The following is an 18,673-nucleotide window of genomic DNA, read 5'->3' as shown; positions in this document are numbered from 1 at the left end:
ACATCGACCACTGTAATAAAGTATTAGTTGTTTTTATAATTGAAATCATAAGTCGAATTTTATAATTTTTAAGAAATTTATGCTATTGCTATGTTAGTTTAAGAAGGGTGATGAATCCTTCTAATTCTTAAAGAATGGACTTAAGAAAGATTTACTATTTTTTTACTGTCGACAAATTAAATGATGCCATAAATCCGCACCAATTGAATTATTCATCCATACCATTGTTAATAAAACATATTCTCATCTATTGTAAACAATCGATAGACATAACAGTAGAAGATGGATCACTTACCTCCGAACTACTTTTTCTGACAAGAATGAAAGCACGCTGTAATCCTGATTGAAGGCCACTCGAAATAAGCACAGAATATACATGCATCTTAACTCGCGAATGAATAATAAAAGCGCCTTCTTAACCATCTTGTACGATATATAACTCGTGAAAAATTGCAAAATAGCAAGTCTCTTTGTGAATCTTTAACGATATTAAAATTAACGCGGAGAAGTTAGGGATCTGTGATATGGTATACATTCATGAGTACACTATGATATTCCACATGATATTCGCACGTTTTATTGCCTTCTTGATATACACTTTCGCTGTTCTTCCGCTCCGTATCCCTGATACAGCTGCGGAAATCGCACGCTAGATCAATATCGATATCGTTGTAAAAGTGTTTCTGGGATGGAGCAGAGGTTTGCTTAAACGTAAAGAAATTATCTACAAGTACGATCTACGGTCCGTGTACGGGATATACAGTCTGTGCGAAAGCTATTTACATAATTCTTCCCTGTTAACATAGGTATGTATATTTACAAATTGATCAATTTATTGTTGTCGTTGGATATGATAGAAAATCAGACGATTTTGAGATGACTTGATGGGCCACGATACAGAAATTGAGTGATGAGAGAAAGATGATCTAGAGAGATGATTAGATGTAAAAATATAAGTCGTAATTTGTAATACAAATTCCCATCTCAATTTTGAATCTCGTATTTAGTAGATATCTAAAATTAAAAACTGTTAAAGATAAAACATTGTAGCTAAATAGCATCTTGCTGTGAAGGAACTACTATTATATACCACATTTCTAAGAATGGTACATACAAGTTATTCGAACAACGAATTATAAACCATCGGCAGTTTTACTTTTAAATTTCCCATCACTAGTGAATCTTTATCTTCTCACCACTCACCTTCACACAACGATACCAGACCACCATACAATTCCACAAATATCACCCATCGTTATGAAATATCCACCTACACCGTCCATCTGTTTCAAAAACTCACTTCTTTCATCACTAAACTTTCTCATAAATACTCAAAGATTACAATTCTCACCACGAATCTACAATTAGTCCCGCGTTCACAGTTCACTTCGTAGCTTTCACTACCTACCGGAAGAGCTGAGTCCTCCTCGATGAGAGGGTACCGTAAACGCTCTTAGTCCAACACCGACTCCGATTCCAACTCCGCTGTTCAGAGGACTTTGCACTTGTCCACTCAAGTTGATGGACGAATTGACCAATCCAAGAGCGTCTCCGAGTACCGACGACGAGGCGCTGGACGTAGGACTATCCGTCGTTGGTCTAACTCTAGGCGGCCTGGCGCATTTCTCCAAATGATGGTGGTGAGATCTAACTGCCAATCGACTAACGTGCACTGGAATGGGCACGACGATCCTGGTACCATTTCCAGAATGTTGTCCAGCTACTCCATTATGTCTATTGGATGTACCAGCAGTGGCCATGTTGCTTGCACTAGACCCAACGCCTCCGCCGCTCAATCCTGCTTTCACCCTTTTCCATTTGGCTCTCCGATTTTGGAACCAGATCTTCACCTGGACCTCTGATAATTTTAGAGCGTGAGCGATATGCGATCTTTCAGTTAGACTAAGATATTTCTTCGCGTGAAATTCTCGCTCGAGTTCTAGGAGTTGTTCAGAGGTGAAGGCTGTTCGTCTGCGTCTGGCTTTGTTGTTACTGGACCCGCTTGTTGACGTGTTTTGACCGTTTTCTAATGATCCCCCGGGACTAACGTTGCTGGATGCGTTGCTGGACATCGTGTCGGTCGCATCGTGGCCCTCACCAGCGACGCTCAATCCTCCACCCTCGTCCTCGCTGTCCGCCGAAGCGCGACCATTTTCTGAACCTGGAACCAACGCGGATTATGAATGAAGAATGTTTTTGGGAAGAGGGTTTAGTGAATGGTGATTAGTTTTAGGTTGATCAAAGAACTACGAATATTTATAATTCGTACTTTTATGAATACAGTTAAAGAAATAAGATATAGGAATTTATTTCGTCTATTAAATATTACAACGAGTACTATAATTAGAATATCTTACGTGATTTTGCATATTGTGTGCATATGCAGTTTTGCACTTTACAAATTTCCCAATATAAATCTGCAGCCTACTAATCAAAAGAGGCTGAATATAATATACAAAATTATTCCCATAAAAATTAGTACTCCAAAGTTGAATATATTATGTAACAAGCTGTTCTTATATTTTATGTTTCATAATTGATCTTCGAATTTTTATTGAGTTGAGGTATCAGTGCGTGTATTTTGAAAAATTGTTTAATTTCCCCCTTGGTGATTTTAAGGTCACTCAATGCAACTTTCATTTGACCATTTTAAATAAAGATTACTTTCGATAGGTCGTCATTTTGTTGAATTCCAGGTCAGTGAGTAGTTAAACTATTGCACAGGGACTCACGGGAAACTAATTAACAGTAATATAGTTTAAGAAGAAGAAGATTTAATATGCGAGACATGCAACTCGTTCGATCAGAAAGCGTATGCCTCTCGATCGAAGTCTCACCCGTTACCTTTGTTATTTTCCACGTGTTCTATTCTCTTTCCTTGTGTCTTTTTACCAGCCAGCTGAACACTTTACTTACTGTAAACGACGTTACAAACTATATTATTTTATAATTTCACTGCATTTTATACACTTCAGTAGCCCTATGGATACAACATTGAAAGAACTCGAGCGAAAAGTTTCCTTTGAAAATAGTTATAGCGAAGTGAGGAATTCTAGGAAGAAGCGTGGTTATATTGAAGTTGATAGAAGTGCAACCGGGTGCTATAGATTATTCAGAATCTTTAGTCATCATAGCTGTTTATGGAAATTATGAATTAAAGTACTTAACAATACTGTGAAACACGATCGATATACGGAACTTGAAAGATATCAGTAACATGAAAGGAAAATAGGAATCATTCTACGATTTGTAGAAAACTAGATCTTGTCTTAGTAGATTACTTACGGTAGAAAAAGATTATTTATAATTACATAAAAGCATTCTAAAAATGCTTAAAAATGGCCAATAAACTAAAAATATAGAGTAATCCTGTCTGATCTTTAAAAAATTCTAAAATATTCACCAAGCTCTACTCAAAATACAACTCGTTTGTTTTCGAAACCTTTTCCTATGCAAATTATATGAAACTATATAATATAACTGTAATATAACATAATCCACTTTCATCTTGTATTACAATAATTTTAAACGATTTTAATCATAAACAGTTCTTCCAAGCATATGGAAAATACAAACGGGAAAAGCGCCATCATCAATTTAGTCAATATTTTAATATTGTCAGTAACATTTTGAGTAGTATGAAAAAATACACGTCTTTAAATCGAAACGTCTTTAAATCACGTCTTAAAATCAAATAAAAAGGCAATTTTCGCAACATACAAGATCAATGCACTCTTCTTCTGTAATCTTCAACTATAAATTAATAGAAATCGCGAAATTGTCTTGCAAATTATTCTTCTAAAAGTACGATAAACATATCAGAATTAATGACCGCATAAATGTCTTTTCAACAACTACCTACGTGTCGTCGAGATTATAGCTTCCGTCTTTTATTCATTTTCGTGTTTACGGCCGTAGGACGCGACGCGTAGTACGAAGCGGAACACAAAGTTCCGCGGCTAAGTTAACGCAGTTGGAGTTTGATGCACCCGCGTGTTTATTAATTCAAAGAGTTTCGATTGAATGGGCCATACGCTTCCGCGAACGAGAGACGAGTCTGCGATATTCTCTTGGCAAGTACAACGAACAAACGTTCGGGCGTTGTCCTCTTATGGTCTTTACATTTTGTACGATAGGAGAATCGAGCTGATCGATCGTTCAAACGATACCGTTACATCTCTATTCTGCACTATTTCTTCGCTATTAAGGTTGGATAGAGCAATTGTTCGATACCGGGACGGGTGAAGTTTTTGGTTCTCGAAGACGTTTAAGAATCGAAGAATCGACTTTTAACCTATTGGTTGCGACACGGCCGCGAATCCTGTTATTTAAGTGACTCTAAATGTCTATCGCAGCTGGGGAAATATATTCTAGAGGCGTAAATGGAGCTTCGATATTTTATTTACAGAGTTTTCTGTTTTGCTTTCTATTCTAGTTTCAACTCTTCTTGGTATGAAAGGCACAGAACCGTTTCAATATTACTGATACAACAAATCGTGTTCTTTAAGTCTTGTATTTTATGTTTTTAACAAATTGAAAACGAAGGTTTATTAAAAAACATTTTATGCTGGTGATACAATTTTTCGGCGTGTAACAATCGCAAAACAGAGGTGGTACAAAAATTGTACCGTTGTGTCTGGAAGAGTTGAAACATTTCTGGAAAAAGATTTAGTTAAACAACTGAATTTAGGTTGCTATTACGAAAAACAAAGACGTGTCTTTTTATATTTGTACTTTTTATATTTGTTTCATTATTGTATTCTTTCCTTTAATACCCTATCATTATTATTGTGATACTTTTTACGTCATTTTACTTTCCTAAAAATTATTCTTTTGTAACTATTCTTTGAATAGTTGAATATAATGTTTTCACCATTGACTTGAACACCAGCTACGAAAAATCATATAAAATCTTCAAATTAATACAAAATAAAGGAGGAAATAAAGAATATAAATTCTATAGAGTTTCACGACTTCAAACAGATATGTATACAGATTTGGTATTGAAGAATTTAATAACACGATAACTGCTATAGCACGATCAGGGTCTTCTTCAGCAAATTGCAAGATTTTTATTATTCCTTGCGATTATGAGGAAGATATGCAGTATAGTGCATTCTATATGCCCGCTTGAGTGCAGTGTTCACTAAGATACTGGCGATCTGCCAGATCAGAGTTCGATCCGGTTTCTACACCCGTCGGAATGGCGCTGTACAACTATACATCTTCATGATATATTCTTCTTCAGTGAATGTTTTGAAAAATAGAAACAGATGTACATATTTCCCGAATAGGTCTTTTTACAGTCGTACGTGGAAACTGTCATATTTTACCCTGACAGATAGAAAATTATCTTTTCTGTATTCCAGTGAGAACAAGTGAAACTCATACGAATATTATAACAACTGGTATAATCTGGTTCAACAAAGTATAATCTTCTTCGTCGTATGATCGTTAAGTAATCATTTCGAGTTTCATGACAAAGAAAGCATTGAGCTATTATCTTATGACGTTACATTCGCAGTATTTACGGCTTGAAATAGAATTAATTATGTAATAGGATACCTTTTTTGTATAGTTATATCGATAACTTTATTGTGTCAAAAGTTGAACATTTCTTGTTAACTCATTACTATTGTTACTTTTTATTTTTCTTCTCAATAACTTTTCGTTCGTAAAATATTTCTACTAGTTAATTTCGACTGATGACATGCCTAAAAGTGTAAATACTAGATTAAAAATTCAGGGAAATAAGACACCTATATATATAGACGTAGAAAAACGTTTAAATTAGGTATAATTTTAAACGTTAAGGAAAAGGAACTTTGTAGTAAACATTATAATAAATAAAAGTTATTTTATTTATCACACCTATCTACTGTATATCTATACTATCTGTGAAAATATGGATGTATGTATTTCATGTGAGAAAATTGTGTCAATGGCATCTACAATAGTTGGGACGGTGTCGTTTAGTCGCGAAGATTAAAAATCTCTCACTCATACTCTAATGAGTATTTAAAATATTAATGAAATATTTAAACTCGCTAGTTTTGTCGATAGAAGTATCGTCGAACTATAAGTACTTTTATAATTCACAGGCACGAAGATATAAATATCTAGGTTATAGCAATGTGGTTGCATTTTATGCAAACTATAATATCAGATCAACAAACTAATTTTATGTGTCCCAATATGGTCTTCGATGAAAATGACGCGATCAAATCAATACGACAAAAGGCATATTGGAAAATAATTAAAAACCTTCAACACTTTTCGCGTGAGTAAAAAAGTCCAGACGATCGTTTTCGACTTAATTAAACTTAATTGTTGGTACTGACGTGGATGATATACGGTTTGTGTTTGGCAAATCTTTTGTGTCGTAAGACCATTAAGTGTATCGACCAATCGAAGAATCCAATTCAGACCATGTTCCCGCAAGGGGACAACGTTTTTTTTCTCGTCAGAATTTGGTTTCTCCTTGCGAATAGCAACGCGAGGCGATCCTCCCTTGCCATGTTGCTCGTCACGGGCATCACGGTGGGTAATAAATAAGAAAAAAAAGGTCAAAAACCAAAAATTCTGCTAGAAAAGCAGAAAGAGTCTCTTTTCGAATTGTTCGATAATGAAAAAATAATATATACCTATAGTATGAAAAAAATGTAGAAAATTGTTTGTTACAATTTTGTACGGAGGATCCAATATTCAAGAAAGACATACTATTTATTGTGATTTCATAAAGAAAAATAATATTAATTTATATTCTTTTTACTAGCAGAGATTGTAGTAGGTACTATATAAATATTATTATAAATATTACTAAGAGTAGATACTGTATATTATAAAATACTGTTAATTCACTCTTTGTCGCAAATTATTTACTTGTAAAAGATTCAGTATTTAAGAAAGACATTAATATTTCTATCGCAGTTTCACAAAATAAGATTAATTTATGTTCGTTTGTCAGAAATTAGATATCCTAAATCTTTATGCAATTAGAACGATACTCGCTGGATTTGTAGAAAGCAGTTATCATACATGATTCATAGGGCGAAGCGGTGATTACATTTATTTCTGGATATGTCACATAATGACTTCAATCCCTCTTATTTCTTGCCTTTTAGTTTTAATTTCATGTCTGATGTCATTCGAACATGCGATCGATGCGAATATGTTACTGTGATTTACCTGGATAACTACTAAATAAACCATGCTACCTAACAAACAGACGACATCGTTTATTGGAATCGTGAAGCTGATTGTCCTGATTCAATCAATATACTACAAATTTTTAATGGAAACTGGAAGCCACTGAAACAGCTATTTATGTTTTATTTGAATCTTTACATTGTGTGGGAATTCTTTATCTGCGATTCATTCAATTCTTGATATGTATGATATATACGATACATATATACATGTAACAATTAATTTTCAATTTCAACCAAAAAGTTTATAACACGTTTATAATGCAAATGAAATTTACATTATCCGATACCAAATTTAAACTTCGCCGAAACAAAACAGGTAAAACAGAATTTTCTACATAGATAGTTCGCTAAGCAACGCGAACTATATATTTTCAACATCTTAAAAGAAGAGTAAATCTTTTTTTTAATTTAAAAAAATATAAAAGAAGAAATCACAAACGGATTGTGAAAAAATATATCGTTCCTCGAAAATAAGAAGAAGCTTATCTACCACGTCTCAAAGGTATATAAAGTGCATAAACATTCAACGAAAAAGGAACTTCACAAATAGAAATTTAATGCTATAAATTTTGAGAAAAGGAAATCATCACATGTGATCTAGAGTATAAAGTAAACTTGTCAGACTCTTGCGCGACTTTTCACTTCTACTTATACGATAATTAATTCATATATTGATCTCTGAAAAATGACTAGATACGTCGTGTTTTTCTAATGCATCCGCCCATTGCAGGGACTTCTTTAAAGTGCTATGAATCCTGTATGAAGTGCTATGAATCTAAGAATCTAAGATAATCTATCTAAGCTATCTAAGAACAAAGAAGTCTTATTCATTCGAGGAATCGTCCATAGAATAATTTCATTTAATTCGCGATCGATATGTCGTTCCTGCAATTCTATTCGTTTTCAAAATTCGTTCTTCTTTTAGAACGTTCTGTTAATGTGATTAATTTGTCACGTCAACTAAGCCACTTTTCAATGCAACGTCCATCACCCTCTTAAAGGAAGAAAATTTCATTAAAAACTTCAAACGAACACTTGGATATAGTTCGTAAACTTTTATCCTTTCATCTTCGTCTTAATGCTGTTATACCATACGTATAAATTGCATGGTATTAGCGATTAGTCGTGAAAAATAGATACATTCCTATAGATTCTGTATCATATCACATTCTGGTTCGACAGTATATTCTGTTAAAATTTTAAAACAAAAATAAAAATATGCAATCAGCAATTTTATAAAACAGAACGGAATCTTCAGTTGAATATTTCATCTATCTTCGTTTCACAAAGCAGATAAATATCATATTCATTTTCATGAAATTTACTGTAAAAAATTCCTGATTGGAATTTCAATATAAAACTTTCATTCTCATCTTTGCATTTAATTTCACGTGAAAATAGCTACTTTCATTTGACAAACTTTGAGATGAATTGAATTAAAGATGAAAAACTCAAGCTCTGCGTGCGAAAGTGCACACATGAACATAGTTTTATACGATTCATTTATATATCTGTATTTCGGCAAACTGAATGACATAATTACGAATTTTATTAGAGAGATTGAAGCTGTTTTAAGACTCATCGTGGTTCATTTAAAAGCAGTCCAGACGACACGCAAATAGAATTACATAAAAGTGCGATCGATCATCTCTTAAATGGAAACTAAGTATATAAAACTGACGCGGCAATTTGGTGAATGAAACTTGAAAGCCAAATAGGTTGTTTGGAAACGATCTAAAATTGACCGTGAAATAATGAAATTATAGGAATGGCTAGAATTTAACATAACAGCTATGTCATAATTTAACATAAGTAAAAGAAAGGATTAATTACTCTGTAAGTCTTGTTTAAGTCGAAGGTAAATAAGTTAATTGCAAAGTGAATAAATAGTCGAAGCAGAAGACCTACATCTTGTGACCTTAGATTTTCTCAATTTCATTGGACACGCAAACAAAAATGCCTGTATCTACAGATAGGAGATGGTATAAAAAGCACCAAAAATAAGTTTATTCACAAATTAAACTTAAAGTATTTATTTCGATAAGCATTTTTATACAGTTAACTAAAGAAATAAAAATCTAAGCGAGGACTTGCTACGCAAAATATTACAGTGAACACTTTATTTTAGATATTTCATACGTTTCAGCATATCACATGCACTCTGCACATTTTTACACTTTTAAATGCATAAACATTCACAGTCCAATAATAATGCAATTTATTTCAAACAACGATGAAAAAGGCCGTTAAAAAATAGAGAATCTATACATAAAGAAATTACTATGTCTAAGATATTAAGAATTCGAACGACAACTAAACTCATCTTCTCCACTTAACAGGTTAAACTGTTAAATCACGTCAGAACTTCCTCTATTGAAAGCTCTTTGTAACACAATCAGACACGAGAAAAGGAGGGGGGAGACGAACGTAAAACAATAAACCGAAAACACAGAGAGCCGAACGAGAAGAAGCAACAATTCAGGTGAATCGTTTCCGATGGTCGGGGGCCAAGAATAGAGAGGGCATGCGTCTCGATCGGCGTGTTCGTCGTAACGATCGGCACACCGGTTCGGCACGGTGCGTCATAAATGACCGATGACAGATTCCTCGAAGCCATTTCGTTGCGCATACGAAATCGCCTCGGTCGGCGGTACATCAATAAAAAGTGATCGGCCACGAATAAATGCGCGCGACTTCGTCGATCGTCCGTTCGCCCCCGCCACCTTCGGAAATACGTGATCGGCGAGTTTCGACTTTCCATCGAACATCCAATACCCCCTTCCATTTATACGACACGACTGAACAACCCATCACGACCCATTACGGGTTTATTCGCGCCGCTCCAAACAATTAAGCGGTCGCGTATTTCTTGATTGAGAAGTTGAAATAGTATACGATAGGAAAATGAAAACTAACTTCTTACCAGCGAGCAAGGAAGTAAATTTTAGGTAGAATATGGTGAGAAGTTATAAATAATAAAATAATTTACTTTCAGGACTGTTACAAGGTAGAGTGTCAATTAGACTTTGGTTGAAAAAGATGAAGATTTACTTGTTAGATGTATTTATTCGACAAGATCGCTTAGTAGTCAAGGTATCCATAAGCAGGTAATGAAAATTAAATTTGCGTTTAATTTGCATTATTTAATAGAACATACTTTCGTTAAAATCTCACGTTAATTCATAAGTTGGCTAATACGCGTATAGGTTTATCAAATTTTATGAGATATAAGAGGCATGTGATATATAATAAATATAAAATACAAGATATAAGAGATATATGACACATGTATGCAAAATAGAAGACACAAATATACATAGTTTATGTCTGAAAAAGATTATGTTTAATGAAAGATAGATCTTGTTAATGTATACAAAATGAATCTTAATAAGATTTTATACTTCTTGAAAAATAAATAATATTTAATGTGGTCGTCATATAGAAAGAAGCATATGATGTACCAAACGGTTATTTTAGATAATGAAAATGCATCTATTTCAAGTCATTCCAATTAGTAGCATAACCAAAGTTTAAATTAATTTACGTGGATGATCCTTCGATTATTTCGTGCACTGTACTTCGGAGGAGGAAGGGAATAATAAATTGAACGAAATGGGAACGAAAAGTGATTAGTAAGCAAGCAACGTGTTACGTGACTTCGTGGATTCGTGATCAGAGTTCATTAACTCGAATAATACTCTTTCAAGCAATTATAATCTTTAATTTTATTAATATAATACTTATTTAATTCTTCGGCTACAAATTTCACTGATTTAAATCATTACTTTCAAGTCTACAATAAAAGAGAAATTCAAAGGTGGCACATTAAAAATCCAGACTTTCTTCTGTTACCTTTCTTTAATAGGTAAAAAAGGGGAAGAAAAACGAGTGTTATTCGAGAAACACGAATCGACAGAAATTGCAATGAATCGCTTACGGATTCCAGGAGCGTATCCTCGACTACGATCGCAGTCGCCACGATCGAAGGCGGCAAAGGGCCCGAGATCCACAGTAGCGTGCATAAATTATAGACGTCCCAAAGTCAAATCTCATACAGCTCCCACACACGTGTAAAATTCCGTACGCACACGCGTTTACAGTACGTGATACGGTACTCGGTGAATCCTGGCCGAATTTCAAACGCCGAACGAACATTCGAGGAAGAACCCCTGTTCCTCGAACACAAGGGCGATGTTCGGAAATTTCTCCGATCCAATCGATAATTTATCGAATATATTTTCTGTGAAATCATTCTGGATGGTATGTACAGAAGGAATTCTCCGAACGAGACTTTCAAACGAATGCTCGATAATGAATCGCGATAAAGTTCATTCACGGTGTTCATCTTTGTTTGGTAACTTTAATAAAAATGTAGCATTGCTTAAGAAAATTTTTAGAATCAGAATCAACGATATTATATTACAAAATTCCAATTGTTTTATAAAATACTATCCTTTCTTTTTCAATGAAACAATACAACTCCGCGTAACTTTAACCTTATCTTATTTACTCTACTGTCTTTCTTTTTCCACCACTTTCGGTTTTTGCGAAATTATGCGAATACAAATACAAAGTTATGTGAATGAAAATTACTGAGTATATTTGCTGTCCAAAACTTCATTAATAAACAACAAATGCATCATGTTCTTCACAGCCGAAAAATCAAAGCTTTCATTGAGAAACAAGTTCATGAAAGCCAGAACGCCATAAGGGAATCCGTTACTATCCTAATGAGAATCTCATCGATCGACGTTTATTTTAATTACTAATTGCTACCATGTTTCGTCAGTCCTAGAAATAATTGAAACGATCACTCCCGCATCCTGTTAACACTAACTACCGTCAGACATCGTGCTATGGTATAGAGCTAGCTCGTGCTTCGAATATAGAATTACCGGCTGTAAGTTAATAGGAGAATATAAATAAATAGGTATTTCACGATCCCGTTCGCATGACAGTGCATCGCCGTTAATAAACCATCAGAATCGAAGATATCCAATCTCAAGTAGCATAATACATGCTGTGAGAGAATATTTATTCATTTTGGAAATTGCACGTAGAAAAGATGTATGAATACTACACAAAAATTCATATAATCGTGTATTATCTAAATAAAGTATTGTCTAATAGTATATTGTTGTATGTATATTTTGTATGTATATTAGAATTTGTTTACAAGAAAAGAAAGAACGAAGTAATTTTTTCACATAAGAAAAATATTTAAGTGATACATGGAAGATATTTTTTGTATTAAAGAATTGAATTACAATAAATTATTAATACTATTTGTCTCATTTACGTATTCCTAAAAAATGTTTTTTTATACTGTTACGTGGAAATGAATCTTTAGATATTCTTTCCATCGTTTATCGTGGAACCTGTTTACAAGGTTTTAATCCACAAGTTTACTTTTAAATCAGAGATATATAGCAGTTCTTTCAAATAATAACAAGAGGAATACAGTATGCATGAAACGAGTTTGTTAAACAATTGCTCGACAGCATCCCTGAAAAGAACTATTGCTTGTCGAAAGAACGAAAGAAGATTACACGGAGTATGAATAATTTTAATTATTAATTAATATGTATAAAATTATTATTATTATATTATTATTATAATTATTATTATATTATTATAAATGTATTAAAAATTAATCAATATGTATTCAAATAATTATTGAATTTTAAACAATTCTTGCATCAGGTTATTAAAATAATAGCTCAAATACCCTTATATTCATTCATAAAAACAAGTTATCTTTGTTTAGTAGATCGTCCAAGATATTTGTACAGTACTGTTCCTTGATACATTGTCGACTACAAAATTGAATTTGTTGAGGTTTTATATATCTCGGAATAGAGAGTGCAAACGCGTGGATGAATCTATTATAGAAACTCTTTATTCAGAAATGTTAGAAATTAGGATTTCTGATAGTTTCTATCCTATGTGATAATGTATTGATAGATGGATTTATTACAGTGGATTAAACGGAAAACGATGATTATTTAACGTGAACTTAATGCGTAGTGTGATATGGCAACTCTCGATTAACGATTCTTGACTCTTAAACTCTCCGGTGACCAATTGACGATCAACGAAATATATTGATGGCCGTTAGGCCTATTGAAGTTTTCCGACCCTTTCGGCTTGTCGGCATTTGCGCTTTATCGTCGACATTGTCTGTATGTCGGCGATCTTTCCGCGGTACTATAATAGAGACCAAAGAAGCCGCTGTAAAGAGAATCGTTGTGCCAAAAACTAAACACTGGAGAAGATGTAGAGTTTTCCTAGAAGTGAGACTCACTTCAACAGAATTAAAAAAAATATTCCATTATCAATGGTCAGTTTAAATTAGTAACTACAATCAACAAAATGTTGCACTCTTTTCTTAAAATATTCCAACTTACGTACAAATATTCACATAGAAGCATTCAAGAGCCTGAGCATCAAATAGTTTCAGTCATAAATGTATGGCATGCCACTCTATTTGTATGCACAAATTAGAGAACAAATATTTCATATAATTAGCAGGAGTTCGATTAAACAATCGCTTAATAAAATTTTGTTTAAATGAAAAGAAGTGAAATTATACCGTAAGCTTATTGTAAAGCTTATTGTAAAAGAGACGAAACATAAAGAAAAAACAAATATCGCGCTATACGTTTTACGCAAAAACTTACCATGTCTCGATTTAGAAAGATCGTGAGCAGGTGATGCCGGTGAATCGATACTACCATCGTCCTCGCTATCTGTGAAGCTGGTTGAGCCACGATGATTCAAGCCACGCTGACAAGCGGTCGGATAAGCCGCACCTTGGAGATGATTCGTTCCTGAACCAAGATGCTGCGATAACCGATTCTGATATAGATCCTGGTGAGACGGATAACTGGCAGAGGTATGCGCCGGTAACATTGGAACACCGGAAGCGCCGCCGCTGCCGTACATCCGCATTGGTAGCCATGCACCGTACAATCCGAGTGGCACTCCAAAACCTGAAATAGAGAAGACTAATCAATACTTCCTGAATAATTTCTACAACATCACTCGACTTACTGTAACTAACACGTACTAATTGTTAATTATCAATAATTTTATTGTGAATTGAAATATATTTTATTCTTCGTTCTGGTAAATGTATTTATAATTGTAGTTATAATTCTGGATACAACAGTTTGCGATTACCAATGGTTTTATCGTGAATTAAATACTACAAACATTTAATATCTTTTAATCTTCGAATATTTAAATATTACACGTTTTGTAACTGTTTCCTAATTATTATTTTGCATGCAATAATTTACGACTCCCAATTACTTTATAGTGGATTAGTTATCAATTAATTATTTAATATCTATTTTTTAATATTCGAAGAAAAGTTTTCACGCTTAAAGTGAAATATTTCTCTTAATTTGCTCTGCCTTCTCTACGATATAAATTCATATTTCTTTTATTGTTCTAAATCATATAAAGACTATCGCTATCATGATATGCATTTCAATGAGTGCTACTAATAATACTTCTATGACCAATATAGATAACATTTGACGTAACTGATTGTGAGATACTCTAATGAGGAATTACTTCATTCTTATGTGAATTATATGATATACGTAATACGATTTAATCAGTGGCCAATGATCTGTAAAATGGAAAATGTATAATGTTACTATACCTATACTATATAAATTTGGAGCTTATCGCGTTCTTGAGATGACGTAACATTTTAAGACGGCGTTCAGTGGAACTTATTTTAAGTAGATTTCGTTCTGCGGCAAAAGTAGGACGTTCACGGATTAAATTATGCATGCTACATCCGGTAGTTGCAAGATTCAAAATGAAAAAGCGGTTGTAGAATATGTAACGGGCAATTAATCGTTAACGAAGCATGCTCGATCATTTTATTTTCTACTTTGTATAAATTAAGAGGTTTAGTAACAGTTAAACTCATCGTTTCCTGTCGCTCTTGACGAAAGAAATAATTCACATAAGCGATAATCTAATCAATATTTAAGTTATGAATTAACGTTATCAAATGATTTTAAAACACAATAGTGTTTTATGAAGCATCCATAAATGACATAAATGAAATAACATGACATAAAGAGCCAGTATAAATCATAAGTAAATTAGTCAATTATTAATATTAAATTAAGAAAAATTAAGCATAATTAAATGTAATCCGGAATAAATGAATATGAAAATGAGTATAATTAACACCAGTACGCCATAATTATGCAAGATAAGAAAGTAGTCTATCATATATTATGATCTCTGATTATATATGATACCTACTATATGATGATATGCTCCAATAGTCGGTTATACAGCCTTATAATCTAGTTTAGGCTATCGCAGCTGCCATATTATAACAGTTGTGATGACTGACTAACTAATATAAAATTAAAGAAACTTGACAATTTTAACCGTCGGAACACTTAGATCTTTTCAAATCTGTAAATCTTAATAACGTTCTATTTTATAATTTACAAAGTTATTACGAGTCTTAAAACTGGTAACTGTATAATATGACTTTCAGTAAAAACAGAAGTCGATAAATTACCACATAACAATATAATAACAATGTGTCAAACAAAAAACATACAAAATCTAGAACTGTTATTTAACTATAACGAAGCCTAAGTGTATAAAATCTACGATTACCATCTAGAACGAAATATGTGCATAATTTTGAAGCTGTTAAAACGGAAAAAAGAAAAGATTTTATAGAAAAAAGCAAATAGAAAAGAATATAATGATTCGAAGAAGAGTATTGTAAAAAGTCTATTTCGAAGTTTTCCAAATAATTGAGAGTAAGAGATAGTTTGCATGCCATGTTAAACACAAACCAACCAGGAGGTAGTGCGCTGGCAGCCGCGGTCGCCAAGTAGTGTCTCTGATAAAGATATTCTCTATCTCGATCAGAATCCTCTTCATTTTCATTCGTCTTCTCTCCTTGTGTTCCTGATTCACAGCTTCCTTTCTGTGTTCCACAATTACCGATCAAACTTTCGATCGTGAAGGGTTTTGGCGTTGGTCGTCGCGGTAACTTCGATTCTCCGATCGAAGATTCGAGTTCGTCGCTCGCTGATCCGACGTCCAATTCCGTTTCCTCTACGTTTGAGTCCATTTTTGTTTTCGGATTTCAGATTTTACGGTAACAATTAACACGCGATCTGTCCTTCCATAATTCTACAGCTTTTGTATTTTTTCTTTTTGTGCAACGAATTTGATGATTCTTCAAACTTTACTTCAGACGCAGGATGACAATGTTTCGTTGTTTTTTAAATATTCTCTTCCGGATTTTCAAATATTTTGCTATGAATAATACATTTATTCTTGATCGTACTTGTCGAGTTATGTTTTAACGATACTGAACTGCGTCGTAGCGATTCTGCGCTTATAAAATTCGATATGAATATTTATTGCTCTATTAAAAGTGAATTTATGAATTCTAAACAGACGTCGCCGTGCAAAAATTGTATTAAAATTGCATTATATGAATAATAAGAGATACCGCTATTTTGTAGTGTGTAATAAGTATTTATAATCATGTGTATATTAAAACGTGTGTATGCATCGATAAATCCATCATCAGCATGTGTCAGTAACTGCTAAACTATTTATTTCTAACATAAGTGCTTTTTCTTTTGCACTACTACATATACATATGATAATTCCTCTTACAAGAGATATTGTGTTTAAGATTGATACAACTATATATTTTTTCATACATTGAATATACTAGTTACAAGTAATCTTTTATCAGGTTTAATACTGTATTTCGCAGAACATTTTCCATTAAATGTCACTTATACACGTTACTGTCTTCGTAGTATTTGATGTCTTTGTACCCTATACAGTCTTTACAATATTTGACATTTTTTAGACAGAATTCAATTTCTTAAAATACACGAAAATGTAACGATCTTATGCCTTCTTCACTTTTTTGTCTTTGGAAATCTACAAAGGCTGTTCACAATTCACTGTCTTTCTCATTCCAATATAATTATGTAATTCTTCAAGTACGACACTCAGTACCAAAATAAACAGTACAACAGACAGTATCCAAAAAAAAAAAAAAAGAAAGAAAAAACACCTCTCCAAGTCCAATCCAAGTTTTTCTTCTCTTACAATATACTACAATTCCAAACAAAATATCCTCTAAATTTTCCGTTTCAAAAACCACAATCCGTTATTCCAAATCACAATCTTCTTCCGCCCGAAACCTTCTTTCTATTCATCTCCAGGGTTCATTCTCCAATATCCTGATCACGTCGTGTTCCGAAAATCAAAATCACCAAACGAAAACCGCACTTGTCCGGCCGAAACTGTAACCACAAAATTCTGAACCACGACTCGATCCTCTTCTTCAGGAACCCTTCTACCTTTTCGTTGCCATGCCGCGTATATACGCGTTCTCGAACCCGAGTAATGGAACCAGAGGGGGCGAGAAGAAGTCGGCAGGGAAAAAAAGAGCACGTGGAGAGCACCGCACGGGGCACAAGTCGACGGGCAACTGGCGGCCGGCGGCGAGCCGCATTTCAATTGCCGGGCCGCGTCCCTGACGCGCCGACTCGCGGCGGCGTGGCTGCTGGCGTGGCCGTGTAACCGCACGGACGTGGTTCAGCCGTGTCGTTGATTGGTCGTAGCTCGGGCCAACTGCATTCGCGGACGCGCCTACCGATCCATGGACCGCCATCTTGCTACCGTGGCCGCTTTTGTCCTTCCGTGGTCGCGATCCGCCGGCGTGATCGAGCTTGAACCAAGGATGAATTTCACCCGTTACGAGGCCGGATACTCTACCATCGATCCCTCTGTTAATTACTGCCTATGACGAACTGCCATGTATTTTGTGAACTCGATGCGGTTATCTTGTTCCTTTTGCCGCTTTTGCTATTTCTCGTTTCACTGACGGTCGCTTCGTTCGTATTTTTTTATTCTATCAAGAAGCTATAGGAATATGTTGTAGAAGCAAAGTTGTGCTAGGGATAGTTAGGATCGTTTATGAGAAGTGTAAAGTAATATATATAGTGAGGATAATAAGCGTAGAGTATACATAGTTATCTGTAGGTATAACTATTTTGGAGAAGTATTCTCGAAATTGTAAATTCTATAGAAATTTTGATGTCTCGTCAATTTTGGTGAATAGTGCAAACGCATTAGGTGAATGCATCTGTGGAGGATAGTTAGTACGTGAGGTTTAAAGAACGAGATTGCTCGTTGTTGAAATAGTCGAATATATTTAAAATAATAAATTAATGTACAGCCGTATACGTGAGTCGTTAGTACAAAATATAAATCGCAGAATAAAATCGCGGAATAAATACTCGTTAATGCTCGTCGCGTAACTCGATAAATACTCGTGAGATACTCGGAGATGCTCTGTAGATACTGTACGATACTCTGTCGCTCGCGATCGCGTCCGTTTACTTATACTGGTCGGAGCAGAGTCGGAAAATTCG

General features: G+C 34.2%; 1 protein-coding gene across 1 annotated transcript; it reads right to left on the bottom strand.

The window, feature by feature from the left end:
• Positions 1-118: 118 nt before the first annotated feature.
• LOC126869352 (homeobox protein GBX-2) lies at positions 119-17,703 on the bottom strand. Its single transcript, XM_050625752.1, has 3 exons — positions 16,062-17,703; positions 13,892-14,203; positions 119-2,161 (listed from the first exon to the last, which is right to left on the bottom strand). The coding sequence occupies exons 1-3, from the start codon at positions 16,336-16,338 to the stop codon at positions 1,401-1,403; spliced, it is 1,350 nt and encodes a 449-aa protein (XP_050481709.1). The 5' UTR covers positions 16,339-17,703; the 3' UTR covers positions 119-1,400.
• Positions 17,704-18,673: the final 970 nt, after the last annotated feature.

This window comes from Bombus huntii, chromosome 9, assembly GCF_024542735.1.
Source record: "Bombus huntii isolate Logan2020A chromosome 9, iyBomHunt1.1, whole genome shotgun sequence".
Taxonomy (NCBI): Eukaryota; Metazoa; Arthropoda; class Insecta; order Hymenoptera; family Apidae; genus Bombus; species Bombus huntii.
The sequence above is the reverse complement of the archived record's forward strand: the minus strand, read 5'-3'. Positions and strand labels throughout refer to the sequence as shown.